The 26881-nt window shown below is 36.1% G+C and overlaps 4 protein-coding genes and 1 pseudogene across 7 annotated transcripts in view; 3 read left to right on the top strand and 2 right to left on the bottom strand.

Annotated features, from left to right (window-relative positions):
• LOC109126945 overlaps nucleotides 1-1949 on the bottom strand; it is a 4710-nt pseudogene extending 2761 nt beyond the window's left edge.
• Nucleotides 2161-13382, bottom strand: LOC104717978 (cysteine-rich receptor-like protein kinase 19). Of its 4 annotated transcripts, none has more exons than XM_019230917.1 (7): nucleotides 12517-13382; nucleotides 12248-12385; nucleotides 12044-12165; nucleotides 3259-3469; nucleotides 2931-3168; nucleotides 2693-2846; nucleotides 2161-2611 (listed from the first exon to the last, which is right to left on the bottom strand). In XM_019230917.1, the coding sequence occupies exons 1-7, from the start codon at nucleotides 13346-13348 to the stop codon at nucleotides 2294-2296; spliced, it is 2013 nt and encodes a 670-aa protein (XP_019086462.1). In that variant the 5' UTR covers nucleotides 13349-13382; the 3' UTR covers nucleotides 2161-2293. The 4 variants fall into 4 exon arrangements, with proteins under 4 accessions (XP_019086462.1, XP_019086461.1, XP_019086464.1 ...); XM_019230916.1 differs by lacking the exons at nucleotides 12044-12165; nucleotides 12248-12385; nucleotides 12517-13382 and adding exons at nucleotides 3974-4095; nucleotides 4193-4330; nucleotides 4460-5395; XM_019230919.1 differs by lacking the exons at nucleotides 2161-2611; nucleotides 2693-2846; nucleotides 2931-3168; nucleotides 3259-3469 and adding exons at nucleotides 10371-10805; nucleotides 10899-11052; nucleotides 11133-11388; nucleotides 11483-11675.
• Nucleotides 17416-20091, top strand: LOC104717982 (cysteine-rich receptor-like protein kinase 18). The gene is made up of 7 exons (XM_010435625.1): nucleotides 17416-18269; nucleotides 18379-18504; nucleotides 18595-18695; nucleotides 18779-18989; nucleotides 19094-19331; nucleotides 19404-19557; nucleotides 19652-20091. The coding sequence occupies exons 1-7, from the start codon at nucleotides 17432-17434 to the stop codon at nucleotides 19982-19984; spliced, it is 2001 nt and encodes a 666-aa protein (XP_010433927.1). The 5' UTR covers nucleotides 17416-17431; the 3' UTR covers nucleotides 19985-20091.
• Nucleotides 20826-23596, top strand: LOC104720169 (cysteine-rich receptor-like protein kinase 17). The gene is made up of 7 exons (XM_019230915.1): nucleotides 20826-21743; nucleotides 21835-21960; nucleotides 22054-22154; nucleotides 22236-22446; nucleotides 22535-22772; nucleotides 22851-23004; nucleotides 23085-23596. The coding sequence occupies exons 1-7, from the start codon at nucleotides 20876-20878 to the stop codon at nucleotides 23415-23417; spliced, it is 2031 nt and encodes a 676-aa protein (XP_019086460.1). The 5' UTR covers nucleotides 20826-20875; the 3' UTR covers nucleotides 23418-23596.
• The window catches only part of LOC109125159 (cysteine-rich receptor-like protein kinase 11), a 5523-nt gene continuing 2532 nt past the window's right edge, over nucleotides 23891-26881 (top strand). The window contains exons 1-5 of the mRNA XM_019230924.1: nucleotides 23891-24827; nucleotides 24937-25068; nucleotides 25236-25357; nucleotides 26311-26521; nucleotides 26611-26848. Coding sequence (XP_019086469.1) covers nucleotides 24008-24827; nucleotides 24937-25068; nucleotides 25236-25357; nucleotides 26311-26521; nucleotides 26611-26848 — 1523 coding nt within the window. The 5' untranslated portion in view covers nucleotides 23891-24007. The remainder of the gene's footprint in view (nucleotides 24828-24936; nucleotides 25069-25235; nucleotides 25358-26310; nucleotides 26522-26610; nucleotides 26849-26881) is intronic.

Here is a 26881-nt window from a genome sequence, read left to right on the forward strand (position 1 = left end):
GGGGGGGGGGGGGGGGGGGAGGTCATCATTTGTATTGTGGTGAACACACACGTTACTGTGGTTTACAAACAATTTGTCAAAAACTTCACCACTCTATTGGTTTCAAATGTTAAGCCAACATGATATGTTTTGACTTAAACTGAGAGAATTATAAGGCAACGATTTACACAGCATAGAAACCGTTTCCAGAGATTAAAATTGTAGATAAACACCTTATACAATGGTATAATAATACCTTGTAGACTTGGCCGAATCCACCTTGACCGAGTTTGTTAGTTTCCGAAAATTTATCTGTTGCTGCCTCAATTGCCCTAAAATCAAACTGAAGTGAGCCTGCAGTCTTAATATCATTCCCATCTGTAGAAATAACCACAACAGCTTAATTAGGATAAGAGCACAACAAAATATTCATCCGAACTGAAAAGATAGTTTTATCATTGGAGTCTTTACCTCCAGCTAGTGGTTCTGTCTCATGAATCGTCCTTTTTCTCTTAGTCCGGAAACTAAAAACAGCTACGGAGAGAAGAAAAAGGACGGTGATTGGAACAACAACAGCGGTGATTATGAAGGAGGTTTTTTTGCCCCCTCCTGTATTGACATGCATAGTTTGTATCAGATCACCACCTATTATTATCAAAAAAAAGTTCACCACCCTTGTTTTATCTTTGAAAGTCTCAAAATAAAACTTTTGCTGAAACATGTAATCAAAGGAAAATAGAATGTTCAGACGTGCTGATATTGGTGGTGGTGGTGGTGGAGAAGGAGCTGAAGCCGGTGGAAGGGCTGATATTGGCGGTGTTTGGATGGCGCTCTCGTTGTAGAACGGGTAAAGTTCGTACCTTACACTACAACTCGGCCAAAAAAGTCTTCCTCCAATCCTTTGAAGATGCATTCCATCGATGCAACTTTGCAAACAGTCTATGCAGTCTTGTCTTTTAAGATCAGGAGTGCACTGAAGCAGCCCGTACAAAGTCTGGTATGCGGTGAATACGGTCTTTACCGTAGAGAATCTTCTTGCATCGTTGCCTGCTTCAATGGAAGCTTTCCTCATCGCGGACGACACAAAACTTATGAACCCGTCTATTTGATTTTGAATAGTAGAAATATTATTAGGGTTCATCATGAGTAATCGTCTTTCGTACGTAATGGTCGAGAGTATACTCTTGTTAGAGTATCTGAGCATACACTCATCGTAATAAACCACGACATCTCTCTCCTTAGGACACCGATTTAAAGTGTCTTTGACGGCAAAGGTGACGCAGCTACGGCAAACTTCCGGCGAAAAGTCACCACGACAGAGGAAAAGACCGGTGACCCTGTCGGGGGCTTGTCCTACTGTGGCGTTTTGGAATCCGGTGGAGTAAGGGACGTTACGGAAGAAAGAGGTGACAAAACGGTTATGAGATTGGTAAAGTAAGTGCTGTTACTTGTGTAAGTTGTTGTATTTGGACAATAGTGATATATGTAAGAAGGACTTTCAACAGAAATTCTGAAGGTGGAGTATCTGAGCGTACACTGATAGTATTCGAGCTTGACCTCTCTCTGAATCGGACACCGAATTAAGGTGTCCTTGACGGCAAAGGCGACGCAGCTACGGCAATCTTCTGGCGAGACAACTGTACTGCAATCGAAAAGTCCGGTGACACTGTTAGGAGGTTCCCCCACGGTGACGTTCTGGGATCCGGTGGTGTAGGAGATGCCGGGGGAAGAGAGAACGGAAAAAAGGTATTTGAGGTTTTTGAAGAAAGTGCTGTTTCTGGAGAAAGTTGTCGTGTTGGTACAGACATGGGATATGTAAATAGGATTTTGAGCAGAAATTTTGAAGCTAATGAGAAAGGAGAAAAGGAAAAGGAAGATGAAAGAGGCGCGAGAAGACATAATTGGTTTCCTTCGATTGGTGTTTTATCATTGCTTGAGAATCCGATTTATGAAATATATTTTGATTTTTGTTCTCTCTGTGAAACAGAGGCTTTTTTCCAGAGTGACGAGGAAAAATCGAAGTCAAGGTAAACGGTATTTTGTAAGCATGCTCTTTTAGGTTATATAGTGTGTGTGATTCGGGCTGAGAATAGTATTGATAAAAGTAAGTCTTCAGAGTTCTAACAAGCAAGTCTCGGCTTCTTTTTCTTCCTTTTAACGGACTAGTCAATTGAGTTAGCTGAATCCTTGTTTTGCACATAAAGAAAATAAAAAATGTAACCAGTTTAACTTAGACGACTTTTCTGTTCACTGTCAATCTTAATTGGCTAGAATCATATATCACAGAAGTTGGGATTTATGAAAAGTTTTGTCTTCAACGAGGAGCTAAACAAGTGATGGAAGCTTCGTCGACGGAACAGAGAGCAAATGTATCCATAGATGGACCTGCTCGTTCTGCTTGTTCATGCTTGCTTCGGAAGAAAAATCCAGGTGGTCTAGGCACGGCGAGAGCGATTGAGCTAGTAGTGAGCATTTGGACGATCGTTGACATAGTTGGACGATCTTCAACATCTTCTTGAACACAGAGTAAAGCGATATGGATGCATCTGGTAATTTCGCGTGTTTGATAGTTATCTCCAAAAGACGGATCCACAAGCTCTAATGGCGCCCCATTCCTCCATAGTCTCCAAGTCTATTGAACAGTATAACAATAAGAACTTATATCGTACAAAAAGCACAACAAAAATTGGAAGTCTTAAGGGTGTATACTCACATATGTAACCAGATTTCCAGCATTACCATCCATTTGATACAGGCTACTGTTCTTCTTGCAGCTTATAATTTCAAGAACTAATACGCCAAAACTATAAACATCTGATTTCATTGAGAATTGGCCGTACATGGCATATTCGGGGGACATGTAACCACTGAAACAATGCTTACATTTTTGAGTTAATATAGATGCATATTAAAGTGTACAGAGGCAATCATGGCAAGAGAAAAAAACTTACTAGGTTCCAACTACTTTTCTCGTATTGGCTTCTATTTGATCCATTTCGAAAATTCTGGCCATTCCAAAATCTGCAACTTTGGGGTTCATATCAGCGTCCAAGAGGATGTTACCCGCTTTGAGGTCACGATGTATGATTGTGAGTCGTGAATCTTGATGAAGATATAGAATTCCTCTAGCAATTCCTCCTATGATCTTGTATCGTATGGTCCAGTCGAGCTGGCTCTGCATCGTAGAGTCTTCGCAATTCACAATTAAAATGTTATTAACAAAGAATGGCATGCTGTTTTTAAAACATATCTTTAGGCCAAATATTAAAGTTAACTGACCAAAGAGGAAGTAATCAAGACTTTTGTTGGGCACAAACTCGTACACAAGTATTTTCTCATCTCCTTCTAAACAATAACCAAGCAGCTTTACCAAATTTCTATGCTGGAGCTTTGCAACAACAACAACTTCGTTTTCGAACTCTCTTTCACCTTGTCCTGATGTCTTCGATAGCCTCTTCACCGCAACTTGTACTCCACTAGGAAATGTACCCTACAAGAGTAGTTTATTGATAAATATGGGAAGGCTGCAAGTTAGTACTCGTAACAATTGAAAAAAAAAGATAATTAAGGACTGGAGTTTGCTCAGCTCTGTACATTAGGGAATGAGAATGAGTTGTCTGTGATGGTAAAGAAATATTATAAGGTTGTTGCACTTGATGCTCAAAGTATTTGTGTTTGAGTTGGTTTAAACACAGGGGAAACAGAGTATTTACATGATTATTCAAGTGGTGAAACATAAAAAAGAAGAAGTTATTTGTGGTTTTGGTTCGAAACAACTCATGTTAAGAGTTTTTCAAACACCTCACCACTCTTTCGGTTCCCAGTATCAAGCTTTACACCATTTTCTTCAGTTCAAAATAGAGAGAGAGTGGTGAGGTACTTGACAATGGTTCACACAACTCAGAACATTTCCAAGGTTTAAAACACTAAACTATTTATCGATAAATACCTACAGTGGAATCCCTAGGCCCTAGCTATGCAATGGTAATAGTACCTTGTAAACTTCACCAAATCCACCTTCACCAAGCTTGTTACTCTGCGAAAAATTATTTGTTGCTGCCTCTATCACCTTAAAATCAAACTGAAGTGACCCTGCTGTTGTAAGATCATCTCTGTCTGTAGAAACAATTTCAACAGCTGAATTAAAAGTAATAACATAGTAGAATAACCACTGGAACTAATAACATAGACATTATGAGAAGAGTCTTTATACCTCCAGCTAGTGGTTCTGTCCCATAAATCGTCCTTTTTCTCTTAGTCCGGAAATAAAAAACAGCTATGAAAAGAAGAAAAAGGACGGTGATTGGAACAACAACAGCGATAACTATGACAGAGGAGTTTCGGCCTTCTCCTGTATTGACATATATTACATATAGTTTGTATTAGATCACCACATATCAACCCTTGCTTTAGCATATCTTGGAATGTCTCAAAAACAAAGCTGTGCTTAAACATTTAACTGAAAAGAGAATGGCCAGACCAGGTCGTGGTGGTTGAGGAGCTGAAGCCGGTGGAAGGGCTGATATTGGTGGTGTTTCAATTGCGCTTTCGTTGTAGAAAGGGTAAACCTCGTACCTTGCATTACAACTCGGATAATTAAATCTTGCTCCGATTTGATAAAGAGGTATTCTATCAATGGAACTTTGCAAACAGCTTAAGCAGTCTTGTCTTGTAAGATCCGGAGTGCACTGAAGTAACCCGTATACTGTCTGGAGTTCGGTTAAATAGATCTTTATCGTACTCAATTTTCTAGAACTGTTGGCTGCTTCGAGGGCTGCTCTGTTCATGGTAAACGACATCAAACCTACAAACTGCTCTATTTGATTTTGATTAGAAGAAATATTATTCGTGTTGTCCATGAGTAAATATCCGTTGTACGTAACGGTCGATAGAATATTCTTGTGAGAGTATCTGAGAATGCACTCCTCGTAATAGAACACAGCTTCTCTCTCATTTGGACACTGTTTTAAGGATTCGCTAACGGAGTAGGCGACGCAGCTACGGCAAACTTCCGCCGACACGTCTCCGCGGCAGAGGAAAAGTCCTGTGACCTTGTCGGGGGCTTGTCCGGCCGTGGCGGTTCGGAAACCGGTGGAGTAAGAGGCGTTACGGGAAGAGAGAGAGGACAATAGGGTATTGAGATTGGTGAAGTAAGTGTCGTTTCTTGTGAAAGTTTTCGTGTTTGAACAATTACGATTCAGGTAATAAGGATTTTGAGCGGAAGCTCTGAAGATAGTGAGGAAAAAGAAAAAGAAAAGGAAAAGGAAAATGAAAGAGGCGCGAGAAGATATGATTAATTTTCTTCGGTTGGTGTTTATCATAGCTAAGAATCCGATATCTGAAATAAGGAAATTGATTTGTTGTTCTCTCTGTGATAGATTTAGCGTGAAATAGAGCGTTTTGTTTTTACGAGTAACGAGGAAAAATCAAAGTCAAGGACTCAAGGTAAACGGTCTTTTGTAAGAAAGCTCGTGTTGCTATAGACAAGAAATCAAAGCAGGACTTTTATTCGGGAAAAGTAGTACATCAATAATTAATCTCCTCTAAATGCACAAGCCACAATCTAATGACCATCGTTTATAGCATTTGAGGGACTAAGTCACTAGGAATGCATAAAATTTTCTAAGTTAAGTAAATAAAAATTGGGGTTTTAAACTAACAACTTAAGATGCAAATGAAATACAAAAACCAAAAGCAATTAATCAACCTAAGCAAGTGTCTAAGCTACACAATTACCCATAAACATAAAGCATTCACAAAATTAATAACAAATATGTAATTTATGAAAGTCAACAAAAAAATCAAAAGACAAAAATGCAAAGATGATAGGCCTTTGGGTTAAGGTTATTCATTTGGGTGATCAGATTCTAGTCTAAAATGTTAATACAATCAATATTTGCTAATCCGTTGGCCTTACATCATAATCTAGACTAATCCATTTGCATGATATTAATCCTTTCATTAATCAACAACAACTTCCATTCACAATCGAATTATCAATGAGCATTAATTCCAAGCCTAACTAACCACCTAGCAACCTCATCAGTTTCCATCGGCTAGAAATGCTAAGCACTCACTAACTTAATTCTATAGGAAATTTTATCGAACACTTCTGGACGTGAAACTTTCTCTGATCTAGACTTGCTCAATCAAGACAAATCTAGCACGAAGAACACCATAGAGAGTAAGGATCTACGAAAATTAAGTCCTAAGCATCACAAAGCATCACTTAGTCACCCTAATACACTTAGGCTCTGTTCTTTTGGCGAACTAGACGCAATATATGGATACAATATCAAGACGCAGTATCTGGACGCAACATCTAAATGATGTTCATTTTTTTTTTGGTTCATGCGTCCAGAAATTGTATTTCGATGCAGTTATATTTCTTTTGTAATTTGATATTTGTAAAATGACCAAAAAACTCTTTATTTTGTGTTGAAGATGTTTTAGTAGTTTTAGTTATGTTTTTAGCTAAATAATTTTCATATTAAATTTAAATAAACATTTAAAACGAAATTATCTTGTTTGACGGGAACATGAGATTTTGCGATTTTGGCGGGAAACAAGATTTTGTGGTTTTGGCTGGAAATGTAATTTTGAATTTTTTGGTGAGAAAATGTAATTTTGGACGAAACATTAGTTGGTGTGAAGAGGTTTTATAAAACATCTGGACAAGGTGAAGAAGAGTTCAAGAACGAAGTGTTTCTTGTAGCAAAGCTTCAACATACAAAACTTGTTAGGCTTCTCGGGTATTCTCTCAAAGGAGATGAAAAGATTTTAGTACACGAGTTTTTGCCCAACAAAAGTCTCGACCATTCTCCTTGTAAAAATAAAATAAAATGATAAGGGTGTCTAAGCACTCACTAACTTAATTCATATTAGTGAAGCCTTTCACACAAGCATAGTTAGAACAGAGAGGCAAAACGCAGCTAGAATGTAATGAAAGTAAGTCTTCAAGATTCCATCACTTAAGTCTCGGCTTCAATATCATAGTGTGTGCCAACTGAGTAATCCGGGGCTTCATGACTTCACCTCGTGGTTCCTTAGTCTGTTTTGATGCCTTGGGTCCTGTTCGTTTCACCAGTTAGCATGTTCATTCAAATGATCCATTCAAAAGCTTCATCCAAATGATTCATTTGAATGTCAAATGACTCAAAAAAAAAAATGGTTCATTTGGATGATGCATTTGAATGGAAATGTGTTTGTTTGGTTATTTTACATTCTTATCTAAATGGATTTGATTAGAATAATAACTAAACTACCCATGTTTTGATCTAACAATTTTTTACTCTTAATCTTAACCATATTAATTTTAAGTATTGATCTAAAATATATATACATAAATTTTCATTCAAAACCAAACAAAAACTCTAGAAATCCCAATATAAATTATTTATAACAATTTTTTTATAAGATATAAAACATGTTATGCCAATGTAAATTATTTGTAAATTATTTATAACAATTTTTTATAAGTTTTTACAATAAAGACTTGTGAAGCGAAGGAGAAGCTTCGAGGTTGGAGTCTCAGCAATAGAAAGAGAAACACGATGAAGTTAGGAAAGAAGCTGAACTGCTCAAGAACACGAGCATGGAACATGTCCATCGTTGGCTTAGGATTGAAGCAGAGGAATCACTTTTGGCTTGGAATGGGAAAGAATCTGTCACCAGCATGGAACATGTCCATCGTTTTCATCACCATGATGTTCATATGATTCCACCACTTCCCAATGTAAAAAATCAATATCATCCTCTTGTGAATCTTTGATAAAATTATGGAGAGCCATTGTTGTTGTCACAATCTTAATCCATTTATTCAGCTCATACTTAGGGTGCTTCCTGTCAAGAATTCTCCATTTGGCCTTCCAAACACCAAAGGTTCTCTCAATTATCGATCTCAGACCAGAATGTTTACGGTTAAACAGCTCCCTACTGTTGGTCGGTGGTCCTCCTCTGCTGAACTGGTCTAGGTGATATCTAACTCTGCGATGAGGGCCTAGGTAACCACTTCTAGTTGGATACCCTGCGTCCACTAAATAGTATTTTCCAGGCGGAGGATGAGGGAAAGAAGCTTCTTGTGTAGCACAATATGTTAGCACTTTTGTGTCATATTGCAAGCAAATTCATTGTTGCTTCTGCTTTTCGACCTCTAAATGGCTCTACATTCCCTGATGGAGGACAAACTGGCACATGAGTACCATCAAGGGCACCAATGCAGTCTCTAAAATAAGGCATATACCGGCTATCATTCACTAGAAAAGGACTAACACTTGTCAAATCATCCCTTGTAGGTTTCACTATATCTGCTGCAAGTTTTAATAGAGCACTTAAAACCTCATCCAACTTCCTCTTCATTGTATCGAGTGAATGTTGATATCGCTCAGCTATGACGCGTACAGTTAGATCTTGTGCAACCATCTCTAAGAACATCGCAACACTCTCTTCTAGAAAAATATGGAAAGATCCCTCTAACTTATACTGTTCTGATAGCCTCATACATAAACTCCTAAATGTTGACTGGTTCATGCGTAGAATATCAAAGCATTGTACCTTAGACTCGAACATAAACCGATGCATACGGCACCATCCTTCACCATCAAATACCTCATAAAACTTATATATGATCGATTGTCTTGCAGCATCATTCACATTCTGTTTTCTTATATTTCCTTTAAGCTTCTCATCAATTCTTAGTTGGAGATAGAAACGGGTTTGCTCATCACTCCATGCAAGATTCCTAAGTGATATAAACATACCTTTTTGTAAAAAATCAATCTACACTACAAAACTGCATTAACTAAAATATGAGTTTAGAGGGGAAGATACTCACATCAGTGCCAAGGATTGTTGTCATTGTTTTCCTGAAGAAGATCTATGTCCTACACACACACAAAAAAAACAAATAAGCATCGGTCATTGAAGAAACAAACAAATAAGCAACCAACACCCTCTTTGTTTAGTGTTTGTAAACATAACCATTTAACCCAAATTTCATCATATGTGACAACTAAATTGCAGATGAGAAACCCATAGAGAATATACATGTAATTATACAATAGTCAAGCCAACGACCTAAACCCTCATTCTTAACAAAGAAGAACTAGCGAGAGAGAGATAGAAAACAAACCACCTTTGTAGATACACAATGATACTCAAAACCAGTGAATGAGTGAGACTGCAAAACCAGTGAATGAGTGAGACTGCAAAACCAAAAGAAGAAATCGTGATTGTTATCAAAACCAGTGAATGAGTGAGACTGCAAAACTACAAACCAGTTTGTGATATCTGATAAGACAAACATCTTTTCTGTTCAAGCATCAAACATCAAACAGAAAAGATAAACAGCTTTTGTATTCACTACATAAACTAGTAATAGCAGTAAAAAAAAACTTCTAATTATTCAAATCCACCACAACTGAAATCAAAGCAAGCGATGCAGAATCAAAAATCAAGTATAGCAAAGAACAAAATTGTCACATAGGGATATAAATAAACACAAACCCATGTCTAAAAACATTCACAAGATCAAGCCAAATTCAAAACATTCACAAGATCAAGTCAATTTCATTGAGACATTTCATCAAACATGTGGTTTGCATAAAAAACTACAAGCACTAGACTCATCAAACATGTGGTTTGCATCAACAAATACAAGTCTCGACCTAAAACACTTCTAATCATTCAAACATGAACTCATTTCAAACTCTAAAGCAGTATCACCTAAATCATAATTCTCAACTCAAAGAGAGAACAAAACAAATTTGGACAAACCCACCAGCTGAAATCGAAGGAAGCAGATGCAGAATCAAAAATTAAGTATAGCAAACAACAAATATTACACAGAGTTCGATCAAACACCAAAATCTGAGATGATCGAAGCTGTTAGAGAGATCAGAGCTGTTATTGAGAACTTACCAAAATGATGAAGCGATGATGAACGAGAGAGATGATGAAACGATGAAGAGATTCTGAGATTCTGAGAGAATAAAGCTTTGTTGAAGCTTCGAAGCTCAGCTCTTGAGAGCTTCGTCGAAGGAGAGAGGAGAAGAAGAAGAAATAAGTAAATAAGATATTTTTGGGTTGATGTAATTCTTTGGTTTTCTTCAGGATATTTTTGACAATTTCAAATTTTGGCTGAATCAGCTCCATCTAACTACACCAATGAGACTCAGCTAGTTTTTTTAACTTTTTTGGATGAGTTTTTAAAAAATCATTCAACTGATTCATCTAACTGATTTGTTAATTTGGCATAAACAAACATCATTTTTCATCTTCACTTAGATGATTCATCCCAATGAAGAAACGAACAGCACCTTGATCACTGAGATGAATCCTTGTTTAAGGAAACCAAACTTTAAAACATAGTATCATTTACTACATGTTGGGATCATAAAGAAAATAAACAGTGGAAACAGTTTGATTTACACGAATCTTTGTTCATAGTCCAAGCTTAATAGTCTAGAATCATATAGCACAACTTAATTTTAGTGAATATAGTTCTGTCTTCAACGAGGAGCAACACTAGTAATGGAAGCATCATCGATTGAACAGGGAGCAAGCCTATCCACAAATGTAGCAACTTCTCTTACTTGTTCATGCCTACCCCGAAAGAAAAATCCAGGTTGTTTAGGCACGGCGAGAGCTATCGAGCTAGTAGTGAGCATTTGGACGATTGTTGACATAGTTGGATGATCTTCAACATCTTCTTGAACACAGAGTAAAGCGATATGGATGCACCTAGTAATTACATTTATTTGGTAGTTATCTCCAAAGGATGGATCCACAAGCTCTAACGGCGACCCATTGCTCCATAATCTCCAAGTCTATTAAACATTCAACATTTTCATAATATGTACTCTGGTCAAATCAAAGAAAGCATTAAAAATTTTTAAAAAGTTTTAAGGCTCTATACTCACATATGTAACCAAGTTACCAACACTACCATCCAACTGACAGAGACTACTGTTCTTCATGCCGCTTATAATCTCAAGAACTAAGACCCCAAAACTATATACATCTGATTTCATGGAGAAGTGGCCGTACATCACATACTCAGGAGACATGTATCCACTGCCACAATTCTTAATTTTGAGTTGATTGCAACGTATTACGGTCTATAGATCAAATAAATGGCAAGGATCAATACTTACTAAGTTCCAACTACTCTTCTTGTATTGGCTTCCGTTTGGTCCATCCTAAATATTCTCGCCATTCCAAAATCTGCAACTTTCGGGTTCATATCAGCATCCAAGAGGATGTTGCCCGCTTTGAGGTCACGGTGTATAATTGTGAGTCGCGAATCCTGGTGAAGATAAAGAATTCCTCTAGAAATTCCTCCAATAATCTTGTACCGTCTTGTCCAGTCAAGCTGGATTTGCATTGTAGAGTCTACACAAATCGTACGTACTTACAATGTTAGTAACGAAGAGTGGCTTGCAATTTGGAAATTATATCTTAGGCGGCTAATTTTTGAATTTAACAGACCAAAGAGGAATTTAACAGCTTTTGTTGGCCACAAACTCATATACAAGTATCTTTTCCTCTCCTTCCAAACAATATCCTAGGAGTTTGACCAAATTGCGGTGTTGAAGCTTTGCCACAACAATAACTTCGTATTCGAACTCTCTTTCACCTTGTCCTGATGTCTTCGATAGCCTTTTCACCGCAACTTGTACTCCACTAGGAAATGTACCCTGTAAGAGTAGTTTATTTTTAAAAGGATTCATAAGTATAAGAGTTAGGTTTAAAATTAATCATGAAAATGAAGAAGTACTCAATTGCAATTATGTCAGTTTGTTTTGTTCGACAACGCGATTATAAAAAGATTATAAAACAGATTATTGTGGGGGAGGTCCTCATTTGTATTGTGGTGAAACATACACGTTACTGTGGTTTTGAGCCTAAACAAACAATGTAAAGAATTTGTCAAAAACTTCACGACTCTCTTGGTTACAAATGTTAAGCCTACATGATGTGTTTTGACTTAAAATGACAGAATGGTAAGATGTTTGGCAATGATTAAAATTGTAGATAAACACCTTATACAATGGTATAATATTACCTTGTAGACTTGGCCGAATCCACCTTGACCGAGTTTTTTACTTTCCGAAAAGTTATCTGTTGCTGCCTCAATTGCCCTAAAATCAAATTGAAGTGAGCCTGCACTCTTAATATCATCTCCATCTGTAGAAATAATCACAAAAGCTGAAATTCAGATAAGAACTGAATATTCATTCTAGATGATAAGATAATCATTGGAGTCTACCTCCAGCTAGTGGTTCTGTCTCATGAATCATCCTCTTTCTCTTAGTCCGGAAACAAAAAACAGCAATGAAAACAAGAAAAAGGACGGTGATTGGAATAACAACTGCGATAACTATCACAGATGAGTTTCCACCTTCTCCTGTATTGACATACATAGTCTGTATCAGATGATCACATATAAACCTTTTATTTTAGCATAACTTTGAATATTTGAAAAATAAGGTTGTGCTGAAACATGTAATTAATCATAGGAAAATAGAATGTTCAGACCAGGTCGTGGTGAGGGTATTGAAATTGGCGGTGATGGTGGAGAAGGAGCTGAACCAGGTGGAAGGGCTGATCTTGGTAGTGTTTTATTGCCGGTTTCGTTATAAAACGCAAAAAGCTCGTACCTTGTAATACAATTCGGATAAAGAAGTCTGGCTCCAATTCGGTCAAGAGACATTCGACCGAACGAACGTAGCAAACAGCTCTTGCAGTCCCATCTTGTAAGATCAGGAGTGCACTGAAGCAGCCCGTAAAAAGTCTGCAATGTGGTCAATTCGGTCTTTATCGTATATAATTTTCTAGAACTTTTGGCTGCTTCGGTGATAGCTCGGCTCATCGTGGACGACACCAAATTTATGAACCGCTCTGTTTGATTTTGATTAGAAGAAATATTATTCGGGTTTTGCATGAATACATATCCGTCGTACGTAAGGATCGATAGAATATTCCTGTGAGAGTATCTGAGCATGCACTCATCGTAATAGAGCACGACATCTCTCTCATACGGACACCGAGTTAAGGTTTCGTTAACGGCAAGGGTGACGCATCTACGACATACTTCCGGCGAGTAATCTCCGCGGCAAAGGAAAAGTCCGGTGACCCTGTTGGGGGATTGTCCCGACGTGGCGTTTTGGAATCGGGTGGAGTAAGAGGCGTTACGGGAAGAGAGAGAGAACAAAAGGGTTTTGAGATTGGTGAAGTAAGTGCTGTTTCTTGAGTAAGTTGTCGTATTTGGACAATAACGACCTAGGTAATAAGGATTTTGAGGAGAAGCTTTGAAGCTAGTGAGAAATGAGAACAGGAAAAGGGAGATGAAAGATAACAAAAAAGACATGGTTCGACTGCCATGAGATTTGAGTTTCACATAATGGAGCTCTCTCATTTATAAACTGAATAGTCTTCTTGTCACTCTCTCTCTCTCTCTTTGATTAACGTGAAGTAGACGATGGTTTGTATAAGTAAGAAGTCAAAAAGTCAAAGTAAACGATTTTTTTCTTTTTCATTTTTATTAAACAGCATATTTTTTTTTCGGGAAAGTGCCATGTTAAAATTAACTTGCATTTGGATTAAAAAATAGTTATTTGATCAAATGATTTACATAATCACTTGTTGATCAGCATAAAGAGAAACCTTCACAAACACTCTAGCTTGTACAAAGAATAATTCTCTTTATTAATGTTAGGAAACTCTCTCTATATGACTGAGTTGCCTTTGAAAACCAAACCCCTTATAACAATCCATTTTCTGTCCGACATACTAATTTGATCCCAAGTTTCTATTGTTAAAAACTTAAATCTGTACCATTTTACAGTTTAGAGACTTTACAACATAAGACTACAGAGAAACTCACAGTGCTTCTTATTTTTGGAGAAATAAATCAGTTATGGTATGATCACACTTTTGTGTATGTTTACGTAGTTTGCTGAAGCTATTGTTAAGATATAATGAGTCATTAAATGCACTTAAATTGGGTTATTAATTACTAGAAATAGGCTCCCCCGATGCGCAAGATATACTTAATTCTATTTTTATAAATAATGATATATTTTCAATTTAGAAACTTTTTTTTTGAACTGGAATTTTTTTTAATATAAAAATTTTAATTTTAAATGTTTAATATTTGTTCCTTTATATATGGTTCTTAATGTTTTGACGTAAAAAAAAAATACATAACAAATTTTTTTTATTGAAGTAATTAATTCCCTCAAATTTCTGCTATTTGGAATTTTATTGTTTTGTGATAAATTGTTATGTTCTTAGAGTGTCTCCAATTCTACTCTATTTTAAATTCAATCCTTCATTATAGAGTAACATTTCCTCCAATCATACTCTATATCTTACTCTAAAATAGCGTAAATGGTAGGATTACTCTATATTCGATTTTATTTTTTTCACTAACTCGATTTTAGAGTCAAAAATAGAGTGATACAGTGAAGAAAAGCTATTCTCTATTTTAGAGTAAAAAAATAGAATATACATTGGAGATGATCTTAGCATACATGAGGTTTCTGTAAAGATCATATATTAGACATTCAAAGTGAAAACTGAGTATTGATAATAGTTTACAAATATTACCAGATAAATCTCATCTTTCCCTACATATTTCCCAAAGCTCTAATACAATATATGGATGAGATCAAGACTTATATGATGATTCGCTAGATCTCAGTAACCAGAAAATTATTATCGAAATTCAGTAACCATGAAAATAAAAAAATAAAAATTACATTTTAGTCTCAATCGTAAAAAAAAATAATATTTCTGTGACTGGTTTTACAACTTTATATATTCTTTAACTCAATATTAATATTTGATTTTCTTCTTGACTCCACTGTTGCTATGATTTGATTTTCTTCAATTAGCCTCCTCACAAACTTCTTGTGAATTAGAAACTATATGAATGCTTAAAATGTGTTATACTTCTATGATGCTGGGTTATTTCTGGGTCATTGTCTCTATTCATATTCATTATGTTCTTTTAATTATCAAGAAATGAACTCTCCAACATGTCAGTCAATTGGGGTAGATGGAAGGGAAGATAAAATCATAAAAATTGATCAACAATAGATACATTCCAAATAATTTTCTGACATAACTAAAATAACTGTATTTTTTAATTAACTATATTTGAACTTTTAATATATATATATATATATATATATATATGATGATTTCTCCATCAGATTTTGATGGTTTTAATGTGAGAAATAAAGAAATCAGACTGACTCAATTTCATCCAATCAATAAACTAAACTTCTGAAACCTGAATTTTGTACTATACTAATGAGATTATGAATCTAGACAATATGTTGTACAAGGTAACAGAGGAATCACCAGTGATTATCTTGAATAAATAAGTGTATCCTGATTTATTATATGCTCTAACTTTTACTCTCTAATCTTGTAATCATTCTTAATATAAAAATATTTGGATTAATGCATACTAAAATATGACTCATGTCATAAAAATTTAAGAAGTACCTTATACTATAACTTTAACTAAATTTTGAATAAAGCTCATGAAAAGAAAAATGTATCAGCTTTAATGTTTTTATATTCGATATATTATCTCTATTTTCTAATCATTTTATACTAAATAGTATAATTACCATTAAATTAATTTTTGAAACAATTGTTTTCTGTTATTTTATGGAGTGATTAAGCAATTATTTTATGATACCATTATGTAATTGTTTTAGTACATATGTTTTAAAGACAGTCAAATTGTAACTTATAGAATATTAAATTCAAATTTAATTTAATTTGAGTTTTGTCTTTAATACAATTTACTCCCCTCTGTTCAAAAATATAATTTGTTTTGGCTAAAGGCTCAAAGGTTAAGAAAAAATAAATATTGAATCATTTAACTAAATTCAACCAATAGAAAAAATAATGCAGAATTTAAATAGTGAAAAATTATTAAATCAATATAAAAAATGCATAGAAACTTAAAAAAATCTTATAAAATTGAACAAAAAATAATAAATGATTTTATATATTGGAACATAGAGAGTATATGATTATTGAATACAATGTGATTTTTTAAATATATTAGAACATATTCTATATTTTTAAATTAGTCTATCATAGATTAGTTTAGTTTCAATTTTTTTACTTTAAACGTATGAAAACTTTTTAAATTTTAATTGGTTTGATTAGTATTTTTTTTTGAGAATTTGTTACAAATACCTTTTTTGATATACTCTTCAAAAATAACTCTTTTTTTGGCCATTTTCATTTTTAAAAACCTTTATTTTTTTAATGATCATTTTACCTTTACATGAAAAATATTTAAATCAATAAAATGAAGAAAAAAAATTCCGCCAAAATAAATTTCCGACATATTTTCCCGCCAAAAAATTGTAAAAAAAAATTCACAAAAAATTTCGACAAAAAAAAATTCCCACCAAAAAAAATTTACAAGGTTTTTATAAGGTTTTAAACGATTTAAAAACTTTATAAAAGTCTAATAAAACCTTATAAAAACTTTGTGAATGCCTTATAAAAAACCATATAAAAAAACCTTTTAAAAACCTTTAAAAAGTTTACAAGGTTTTTATAAGGTATAAATTTCAAAATTTTTGACGGAAAAATCCAATTTCGTAGTTTTGGCGGAAAAATTTTTCATTTTTTTTCGAGAAATTTTCTTCGATTTTGGTGACTGTACATTCTTGTTGTCACTCAAAAAAGAGTAATTTGGTCATTTTGTACATAAAGATGAGTAATTTTAAAAATAGTCAACATGGAGGAATATTTAAAAAAAATGGCATGGAAAAATGGATATTTTTGAGAATGCCACCTTTTTTTGGCTATATGATATATGATTTCATTAAAAAATATATTATATGTTAAAACTAAAAGTTGGAAAAAATATATTTTTGTAATAATGTGAAAAAAAAGATTAATAAGAAAGATATGTGTTACAAATATAGAGCGCCAAGTGTGCCATTGCTAGACAAAGTTAGAAAAAAACTTTCTTATATTATATAGTCTCTATTATATAAGATATGTGTTCAAGAAAAATCCTGCACATCATGCAAGCATGTCCACAATAATTCGAATGCTACTATAAACTTCAATTAGTGTGCCTCAACCACCTGGATTTTTCTATAGGGTCAGATCTGAGCCAAACCGATTAGCCGAGAGATTGCTGCCTGGTCATGTATTTTGCTTGTTCTGATCACGAGTCTTAGTAGTCGTTGAAATTGATGATAATTGGCATCTATATTCATTAATAAGCCCCAAACCGTAATATCTAAGACTGACTTACAAAGTCCAAGTCTCTCACAAAAAGTTCAAAGTTGTCAATTTCTTATTAATGTGCATGTTTAATCAAATAGAAAATTCAAACTGATGATTAAATTTATAAGAACCACAAATACCAACTACACCATGCACACATTATCTTAAGAAGAAAATGGCAAACAAAAGTTGTGAATCAGTCCTTTTTTTCTTCCTCTTCTTAGTCATAAGCTTCAATGCCATCTCTGTTTCTGCACAAAAGTGTGACAATACTACTGGGACTTTCATACCGGATAGTCCTTATGACAAGAACCGCCAACTCATCCACTCTACTCTCGCTTCTAATGTTACGGCTCAGGCTGGCTACTACTTCATCGGTTCGATTGGGATTGCTGCTGACCAAGTCTACACCATGGGGATGTGCGCTCCAGCTGCAGAAAATGATGTTTGCTCTCTCTGTATCAAGACCACATCAGAGAGTTTACTACAAAGCTGTCCTAACGAGGCAGATGCTTTCTTCTGGTCAGGTGAAGAAACCCTTTGCCTTGTTCGCTACTCTAACCGCCCTTTCTCCGGTTTGCTCGATATGGAGCCACGTGGAGCGATTTACAATACAGGAGAACTCAATACGAATCTAACTGAGTTTGATCTCTTGTGGAAAAACTTAACGTCTGGTATGATTGCCGGAATAACCTCTTCTTCATCAGGTGCGAACAATTCGTCTAAGTACTACGCATACGACTTTGCTCCAGTGCCGGATTTTAAGAACATATCAGCAATGATGCAATGCACACCAGACGTTTCTTCAGAAAATTGTAGCACTTGCTTACGAACAAACGTTAACGACTATGACAACTGTTGCCGTGGATACCAAGGCGGTGTTATATCACGGCCAAACTGCTTTTTCAGATGGGAGGTGTATTCCTTCTCTGGTGCTATTGATCAGATTAATTTACCAAAGTCACCGCCGCCGTCTCCCACAACTTCTCCAGTAGCTAACATAACCAAGAAAGGTAAAGTTCTTATTGGAAAACATTTCAGAGAAATTTCTTGTATGTTTATATTTATTTTTTTATTGTATTTTGTTTTAGTTATGTTGTTGGTGAATTGTGTTTTGTGCAGATAGAAGAATCTCAGGAGGAACTATCGCTGGGATAGTTGCTGTTATTGTTGTTACAATAATATTGATTGTTGTAGGCTTGGTTATTTTCAGGAGAAGAAAGCAAAAGCAAGATATTGACCTACCAAGTGAGTTTTTTTGTTTGTTTGTTTCGGTCTTGAGAACTTAAACTTTAAAGTGGTACTTTTTTACGAGCTTAATTATGGTTTCAAATGAAGTGGAGTCTGTTCAATTTGATTTAAAGACTATTGAATCCGCAACGAGCAACTTTTCCGAACGTAACAAGCTTGGTAAAGGTGGTTTTGGTGAGGTTTACAAGGTATATAAACTTGTTGTCAACCTCTCACTTGCTTCATTTGTAGAGAATCGGATGTGCTTAATATATTTGTAAATATTTTCAAGGGTATGCTCATGAATGGTACTGAAATTGTGGTAAAGAGATTGTCGAAAACATCAGGACAAGGTGAAGTAGAGTTCAAGAATGAGGTTGTCGTTGTTGCAAAGCTTCAACACATAAATCTTGTTAGACTTCTTGGGTTTTCGCTACAAGGAGAAGAGAAATTACTCGTCTATGAGTTTGTTTCAAACAAAAGCCTTGATTATTTCCTATTCGGTTTGTAATTTCTTAACTCAAAACATAGTTTTACTCTGTTTCTTCCTCTATTTGTACGTAGCTATTTATGATAAATAATTGATCATGTATAAATTGATATGCAGACGCTATGAAGCGGAATCAGTTGGACTGGACAATGAGACGCAACATCATCGGTGGGATTACTCGAGGGATTTTATATCTTCATCAAGATTCACGGCTCAAGATTATACATCGTGATCTCAAAGCGAGTAACATTCTCTTAGATGCAGATATGAATCCGAAAATTTCTGATTTTGGAATGGCAAGGATCTTTGGAATGGACCAAACTGTAGCCAATACAGGCAGAGTAGTTGGAACCTTGTAAGTATCAACATAAATTGGACTAGATGAAGTTTGATCATTGGACCCTTTCATTAACTTGTGTTTTTGCAGCGGTTACATGTCTCCTGAGTATGTGACACATGGCCAGTTCTCGATGAAATCAGATGTCTATAGCTTTGGGGTATTGATTCTTGAAATCATTAGTGGGAAAAAGAATAGCAGCTTCTACCAGATGAATGGTTTAGTTAACAATTTAGTCACATATGTGAGAAATTCTAAACTAATAACGTCCCATACTTTCTTTAATTCTCTTAAAATGTAAAACACTGATCATAGTTCTGACTGTATATATTCTACAGGTCTGGAGACTATGGGAGAACAAATCATTGCATGAGCTCATAGATCCCGGTATCAAAGAAGATCATAAAAGCCATGAAGTCATTAGATACATCCATACTGGACTCTTATGTGTTCAAGAAAATCCGGCAGATCGTCCAACAATGGCAACGATTCATCAAATGCTCACAACCAGCTCAATTACTCTGCCTGTGCCTCTGCCACCTGGATTTTTCTTTAGAAACGAACCAGGATTGAACCCATTAGGCCAGAGATTGGAGCCGGGTCAATCGACCAGCAAGTCTTTTGCTTGTTCCGTAGATGAAGCAACAATCACTGATGTTAATCCTCGTTGAAAATTCAACATGTTCTGTTTTTTTTTTTTTTTCTTGCTTTCCACAAAGGCTTCACTTGATTTATGTCCGTATATTGAAAGTGTTTTCCGACGGGTCACTTTCAGGTTGACTGGTTTAGCATAGAAAATTCACTCAGGAAATTGATAAAAGTATACCAATATGGAGACTAATAAAGCAATAACACTTAACTTGAAAGTCAAGCAACCGATTTTTTTTTTTTTTTTTTTTTTTTTTTTTTTTTTTTTTTTTTTTTTTTTNTATCTACAAATACAAAAAAAAATGACTCATGGATCTCTCCATAGATTCGTAGTGGACAGATTCTCACGATGAGAGTAACAAAACTATATAAATAAAGTGAGGATTTGTTTTTTTTTTTCTTGTTCTAATGAGAAAATGTCAGGAAACTATTTCACTTCATGTGTTCTTGACTTTTCAGATCATTAAACGCATTCACATTGGGTTAGCATGCGTTTAGGAAAATATTTTGAGTGCTGAGAGCCTTAGACAGTGAGACTAAATTAGCATCATATAACTTTTTGCTTGTTCTGTAGACGATGCATTGATCACGATTCACGAGTGGTTAATTCTGTTTGAAAATTCATCCAGTTAATTAAAGCCTTTATCAATTGAAAGAGAAAAAAGTTAGGCCAATAATTGACTTTGTATATTCTAGATAAGGCCAAAATCGTAATAATAAAGATTGACCTATATAGGATCTAGTCCAACGAAGCCTCCCACGAAAATCCAAAGTAGTCGTTGTCTACATAAATGCGGCATGGTCACTCAAGTATAGGAAATTCAGAAATAACGGTGATCTTGATAAGAACCACAACCCCAAATACCAAACAACACCCATCACTCAATTCTCTAAAGAAACAAAACAAAAAAAAAATGGCAAGGAAGAGTTGTGAATCAATCCTCTGTTTCTTATTCTTCATTATAGGCTTCACTGCCGTTTCAGTTTCTGCTCAGACTACAGAGACTTGTGACGCAACTACTGGGAATTTCAAACCCAATAGTACTTATGACAACAACCGCCGTCTTCTTCTCTCCACCCTCCCTTCTAACGTCACGGCTCACGATGGCTACTTCAACGGTTCGATCGGGCTTGGTCCAGACCGAGTTTACGCCATGGGGATGTGTGCTCCAGGTGCTAAACCCGATGTTTGCTCCAACTGTATCAAGACTACATCAGAAAGTTTACTAAAGACCTGTCTTAACCAGATGGATGGTTTCTCATGGTCAGGTGAGAAAATCCTTTGTCATGTCCGCTACTCTAGCAAGTCCTTCTTCGGTCTACTTGTCTTGAAACCAGATGATGGGTTATACAATGTTAATGAGATAAGAAAAGAGAACCAGAAGGAATTTGATAGTGTGTGGGACGTGTTAATGTCCCGTATGGTCGGAAGAGCATCTTCATCGGTGAGAAACACTTCTTCTTCTTCTTCTTTATCATTGTCTGGTAGATACTATGCGAAGGATGTAGCTCCGGTGCCCATTTACGGGAACATATCGGTTTTGATGCAATGCACTCCAGATGTTTCTTTAAAGGATTGTAAACTTTGCCTTGAGAGAAATCTTGATTACTATAAGTCATTTTACCATGGGAAGAGAGGCAGCATTATATACCGGCCAAGTTGCTTTTTCCGGTGGGAATTGTATTCTTTCTCTGGTGCTTTCGATAGTATTAATGACATACGTTCACCACCTCCTTCACCACCCTCTGTACCCAACCGAACCAATATAAACAAGAAGAATGGCAAGTCCTTTTGGTAGTATTGTAGAGCAATTTTGTCATACTTCGTTGGATTTGCGCAATTATATGATGCTGGTGTATTGTGTTTGGGCAGATAGAAAAATATCTGGAGGAACTATAGCTGCGATAATCGTTGTTATTGTTGTTACTATAACACTGATCGTTGTAGGCTTAGTTATTTGCAAGAGAAGAAACCAAAATAAAGATATTGAACTTCCAAGTGAGTTTTTTTTTTTTTTTTTTTTTTTTTTTTTTTTTTTTTTTTTTTTTTNTTGGAATCCTTTCACGAGCTTGATATTGGTTTGAAATCTAGCGGAATCAATTCAATTTGATTTAAAAACAATTGAAGCGGCAACAAGCAACTTTTCTGACCGTAACAAGCTTGGTGAAGGTGGATTTGGTGAGGTTTACAAGGTATATATATCTCTTTGTCCACCTCATTTGCTTTTTATGTGGAGAATCAGTTGTTCTTAATTTGTTATTATTTTAATGAAGGGTATGCTCATGAATGGTACTGAAATTGCGGTAAAGAGACTGTCAAAAACATCAGGACAAGGTGAAGTAGAGTTCAAGAACGAGGTTGTTGTTGTTGCAAAGCTTCAGCACATAAATCTTGTCAGACTTCTCGGGTTTTCGCTACAAGGAGAAGAGAAATTACTCGTCTATGAATATGTTCCAAACAAAAGCCTTGATTATTTCCTCTTTGGTCTGTTAGTTTTAACCCTCAAAAATGTACTTTAGTCTGTTCTTGTACATAGTGAACTATGATTAACTAACTATGTTTACATATGCAGACCCTAACAAGAGAATTCAGTTGGACTGGACTGTGCGACGGAACATTATTGGTGGGATTACTCGAGGAGTATTGTATCTTCATCAAGATTCACGGCTCAAAATCATACATCGTGATCTCAAAGCGAGTAATATTCTCCTAGATGCCAACATGAACCCTAAAATTGCTGATTTTGGAATGGCAAGGATCTTTGGAGTGGACCAAACTGTAGCCAACACAGCAAGAGTAGTTGGAACCTTGTAAGTATCAACATGAAAAGTACTACATTTGATCACATACGAAACCATTTCGCTTCCGATTGACTTGTGTTTTTGCAGCGGTTACATGTCTCCCGAGTATGTGACACATGGCCAGTTCTCAATGAAATCAGATGTCTATAGCTTTGGAGTATTGATTCTTGAGATCATTAGTGGCAAAAAGAATAGCAGCTTCTACCAGATGGATGGTTTAGTTAACAATTTAGTCACATATGTGAGTAATTCTAAACTAAGAAAGTCCCAAAAAAAATTTTGATTTTAGAAAAACAGTAATCATAGTTCTTAATATATCAGGTCTGGAGACTTTGGGAGAACAAATCACTGCCTGACCTCGTAGATCCCGGTATCAAAGAAGATTGTACAACCGATGAAGTGATTAGATACATTCATATTGGGCTGTTATGTGTCCAAGAAAATCCTGCGGATCGACCAACAATGTCGATGTTACACCAAATGCTCACAACCAGCTCAATCACTCTGCCTGTGCCTCTGCCACCTGGATTTTTCTTCAATAACAGACCAGGTTCGAACCCACCAGCCCAGAGATTGGAGTCAAGTCATTCGACCAGCAAGTCTATAACAAGTTCTGTAGATGAAGCAACAATCACCTATGTTGATCCTCGTTGAATATCCAGCATGTTCTGTTTGGTTTTTATGTTTCCATATAGACTTGTCAACTTTACAAATAACTTTGGAGACAAGCAACCAAATACTAGATGACTAAACCTTGATCTCAGTGGCAACAGTAACGATTCATACTTATTTCAGTACAGGATAATGGAATAGGAAGTGCTGAATTATGCAGAGTTGGTAATTGTAGTCAGGCCAAATTTGGCGAATCTGCATGACAGAAATTTTTGTTGACTTTTGAAAAAACATAGAAATAAATGCCACGTGAAAAAGACTTAATCAATCGCTTTCAGCTAAAGAAAAACTCAAATAAGTGTGTTTTGTGAAAATTTCTGCTGCGGCCCATTGTTATATACCACTAATCACACAACACGTCGTAACACAAGGTTTCTAAAACATCAAGTGTCATTAAACTAATCGATTTCAATTAAGTTGATTTTGACTTCCCATATGATCATATCAAAGTCCTTTACTCAACTGCTCTCGTAGAATGTTTGGAGCCTCCAGTTTTGACAGAGCCAATGTATAAGCGTATTTAAATTTTACAATTTTACCAAAGCAAAAACCAAAATCTTAAAAAGAAAAATATGGGTCGAAGCAATCTCTTACCGATCGTGTTATCCATCCTTGTCACATATGGTTTTGTCTCTGTGTCCGGAGAGATTTGCGTGAACACTGCCGGTACTTTCAGGCCAAACACTACGTATGACTCAAACCGTCGACTCATTCTCTCGTCTCTTGCCTCTAATGTCACGGCTCGAGACAGCTTCTTCTACACCTCTTCGATTGGGCAAGAACAAGACCGAGTCTACGTAACGAGCTTATGCATCCCTGGAGCTGAATCAAAGGATTGTTCAGATTGTATTACCGAGGGGGTTACAGAGTTAATACAAAACTGTCCTAACCAAACAGAGGCTTTCTCATGGCCAGAAACTAAAACTCTCTGCATGGTTCGTTACGCCAACCGTTCATTCACTGGATCGATGGATCTAGAGCCGCACACGTTAAGGTGGAACAACGGAAACGTCACCATTAACATGTCCGAATTCGACAGAATTTGGGATTCGTTTATGCTTCGGATGATAGATTCGGCTTCCAGTGGACGCAATGGAGCTTCATCGTCTTCTAGTAACAAGTATTACGCCGTGGATATGACTTCATTGACGACGTTTCAGCGAGTTTATGCGTTGATGGAGTGCACCCCGGATTTATCACCGGGGAACTGCGACGCTTGTCTTCGAGCAAGTGTTAGGAGCTACCAAGAGTGTTGCCGTGGGAATCAAGGCAGCGTTGTTATTAGGCCGAGCTGTTTTTTCCGGTGGGAACTTTATCCTTTCTTTGGAGCCTTTGATAATATTACTTTGACGACGGCACCTCCACCGCAGCCTTCAACTGGCGATAGGGACGGTATGTTTTTTTTTTAACATTATATCCTAATAATTTTGACCTAATTTCGGAAATAAGTAAGTAAGAAAATAAATTATCTTTAATTATATTAATTATTTGACCTGTGTAGATGGCGATTCGCTTTCAGTGGGAGCTATTGTGGGTATTGTTGTAGCTACCGTCGTCATCTTCTTGCTGCTGCTCGCTCTTGTGTTTGCCTTTTATCGGAGGAAAAAATCTTACCGAGATGTTGACTTTCAATGTGAGTTTTGTTGTTACATTAGGGTTTTATCATGATTGAGGAAAAGGGCTTTGTGCTAAGATGGTTAGATTTTGTTCATCTGCTCTGTTTTCTTGGAGACCTATTGTGACGATTTTGAAGGACCAAACTGAATTTTAGCTTAATAAAGCTACGATTTCGTTTTGCAGCTGGTGATGATATTTCAGTTACACATTCGTTGCAATTCGATTTTAAGACGATTGAAGCTGCTACGGATAATTTTTCGACGAGCAACAGGCTAGGTCAAGGTGGATTCGGTGTAGTATACAAGGTATATTGTTAACTTTTTTCAACGACTTGTTCTGTTTCTTCACTTGAAAGTTTAAACCTTTGAATTAATATATATGGATGTTTGATTAAATGTCAATTCTTTTAGGGTATACTTCCAANTTATCACCGGGGAACTGCGACGCTTGTCTTCGAGCAAGTGTTAGGAGCTACCAAGAGTGTTGCCGTGGGAATCAAGGCAGCGTTGTTATTAGGCCGAGCTGTTTTTTCCGGTGGGAACTTTATCCTTTCTTTGGAGCCTTTGATAATATTACTTTGACGACGGCACCTCCACCGCAGCCTTCAACTGGCGATAGGGACGGTATGTTTTTTTTTTAACATTATATCCTAATAATTTTGACCTAATTTCGGAAATAAGTAAGTAAGAAAATAAATTATCTTTAATTATATTAATTATTTGACCTGTGTAGATGGCGATTCGCTTTCAGTGGGAGCTATTGTGGGTATTGTTGTAGCTACCGTCGTCATCTTCTTGCTGCTGCTCGCTCTTGTGTTTGCCTTTTATCGGAGGAAAAAATCTTACCGAGATGTTGACTTTCAATGTGAGTTTTGTTGTTACATTAGGGTTTTATCATGATTGAGGAAAAGGGCTTTGTGCTAAGATGGTTAGATTTTGTTCATCTGCTCTGTTTTCTTGGAGACCTATTGTGACGATTTTGAAGGACCAAACTGAATTTTAGCTTAATAAAGCTACGATTTCGTTTTGCAGCTGGTGATGATATTTCAGTACCACATTCGTTGCAATTCGATTTTAAGACGATTGAAGCTGCTACGGATAATTTTTCGACGAGCAACAGGCTAGGTCAAGGTGGATTCGGTGTAGTATACAAGGTATATTGTTAACTTTTTTCAACGACTTGTTCTGTTTCTTCACTTGAAAGTTTAAACCTTTGAATTAATATATATGGATGTTTGATTAAATGTCAATTCTTTTAGGGTATACTTCCAAATGGAAATGAAGTAGCCGTTAAGAGACTGTCGAAAACATCAGGACAAGGTGCACAAGAGTTCAAGACAGAGGCTGCTCTAGTAGCAAAGCTTCAACATCGAAACCTGGTTAGGCTTCTTGGGTTTTGTCTTGAAGGAGATGAAAAGATTCTCGTCTACGAGTTCGTTCCAAACAAGAGCCTTGATTATCTATTGTTTGGTATGTTGCTGTCAGTACTTGCCATTTTTGAAACCTTCATTTTTAGTCATTTAGCTAACGAAGTAACGAGTATGTATGAATGTTTGCAGACCCTAAAAAGCAAGGTCAACTGGATTGGACAACGAGATACAATATCATTACTGGTGTTGCTCGAGGGGTTCTATATCTTCATCAAGATTCAAGGCTTACAATCATACACCGTGACCTTAAAGCTAGTAACATTCTTTTAGATGCAGATCTGAACGCCAAGATTGCGGATTTTGGCATGGCCAGGATTATTGGTGTTGATCAAACCCTGGACAATACTAGCAGAATAGTTGGAACATAGTAATTTCTCTCCCCTTTTGAGTTTCTACGAAT

This window comes from Camelina sativa, chromosome 10 (assembly GCF_000633955.1).
Source record: "Camelina sativa cultivar DH55 chromosome 10, Cs, whole genome shotgun sequence".
Taxonomy (NCBI): domain Eukaryota; kingdom Viridiplantae; phylum Streptophyta; class Magnoliopsida; order Brassicales; family Brassicaceae; genus Camelina; species Camelina sativa.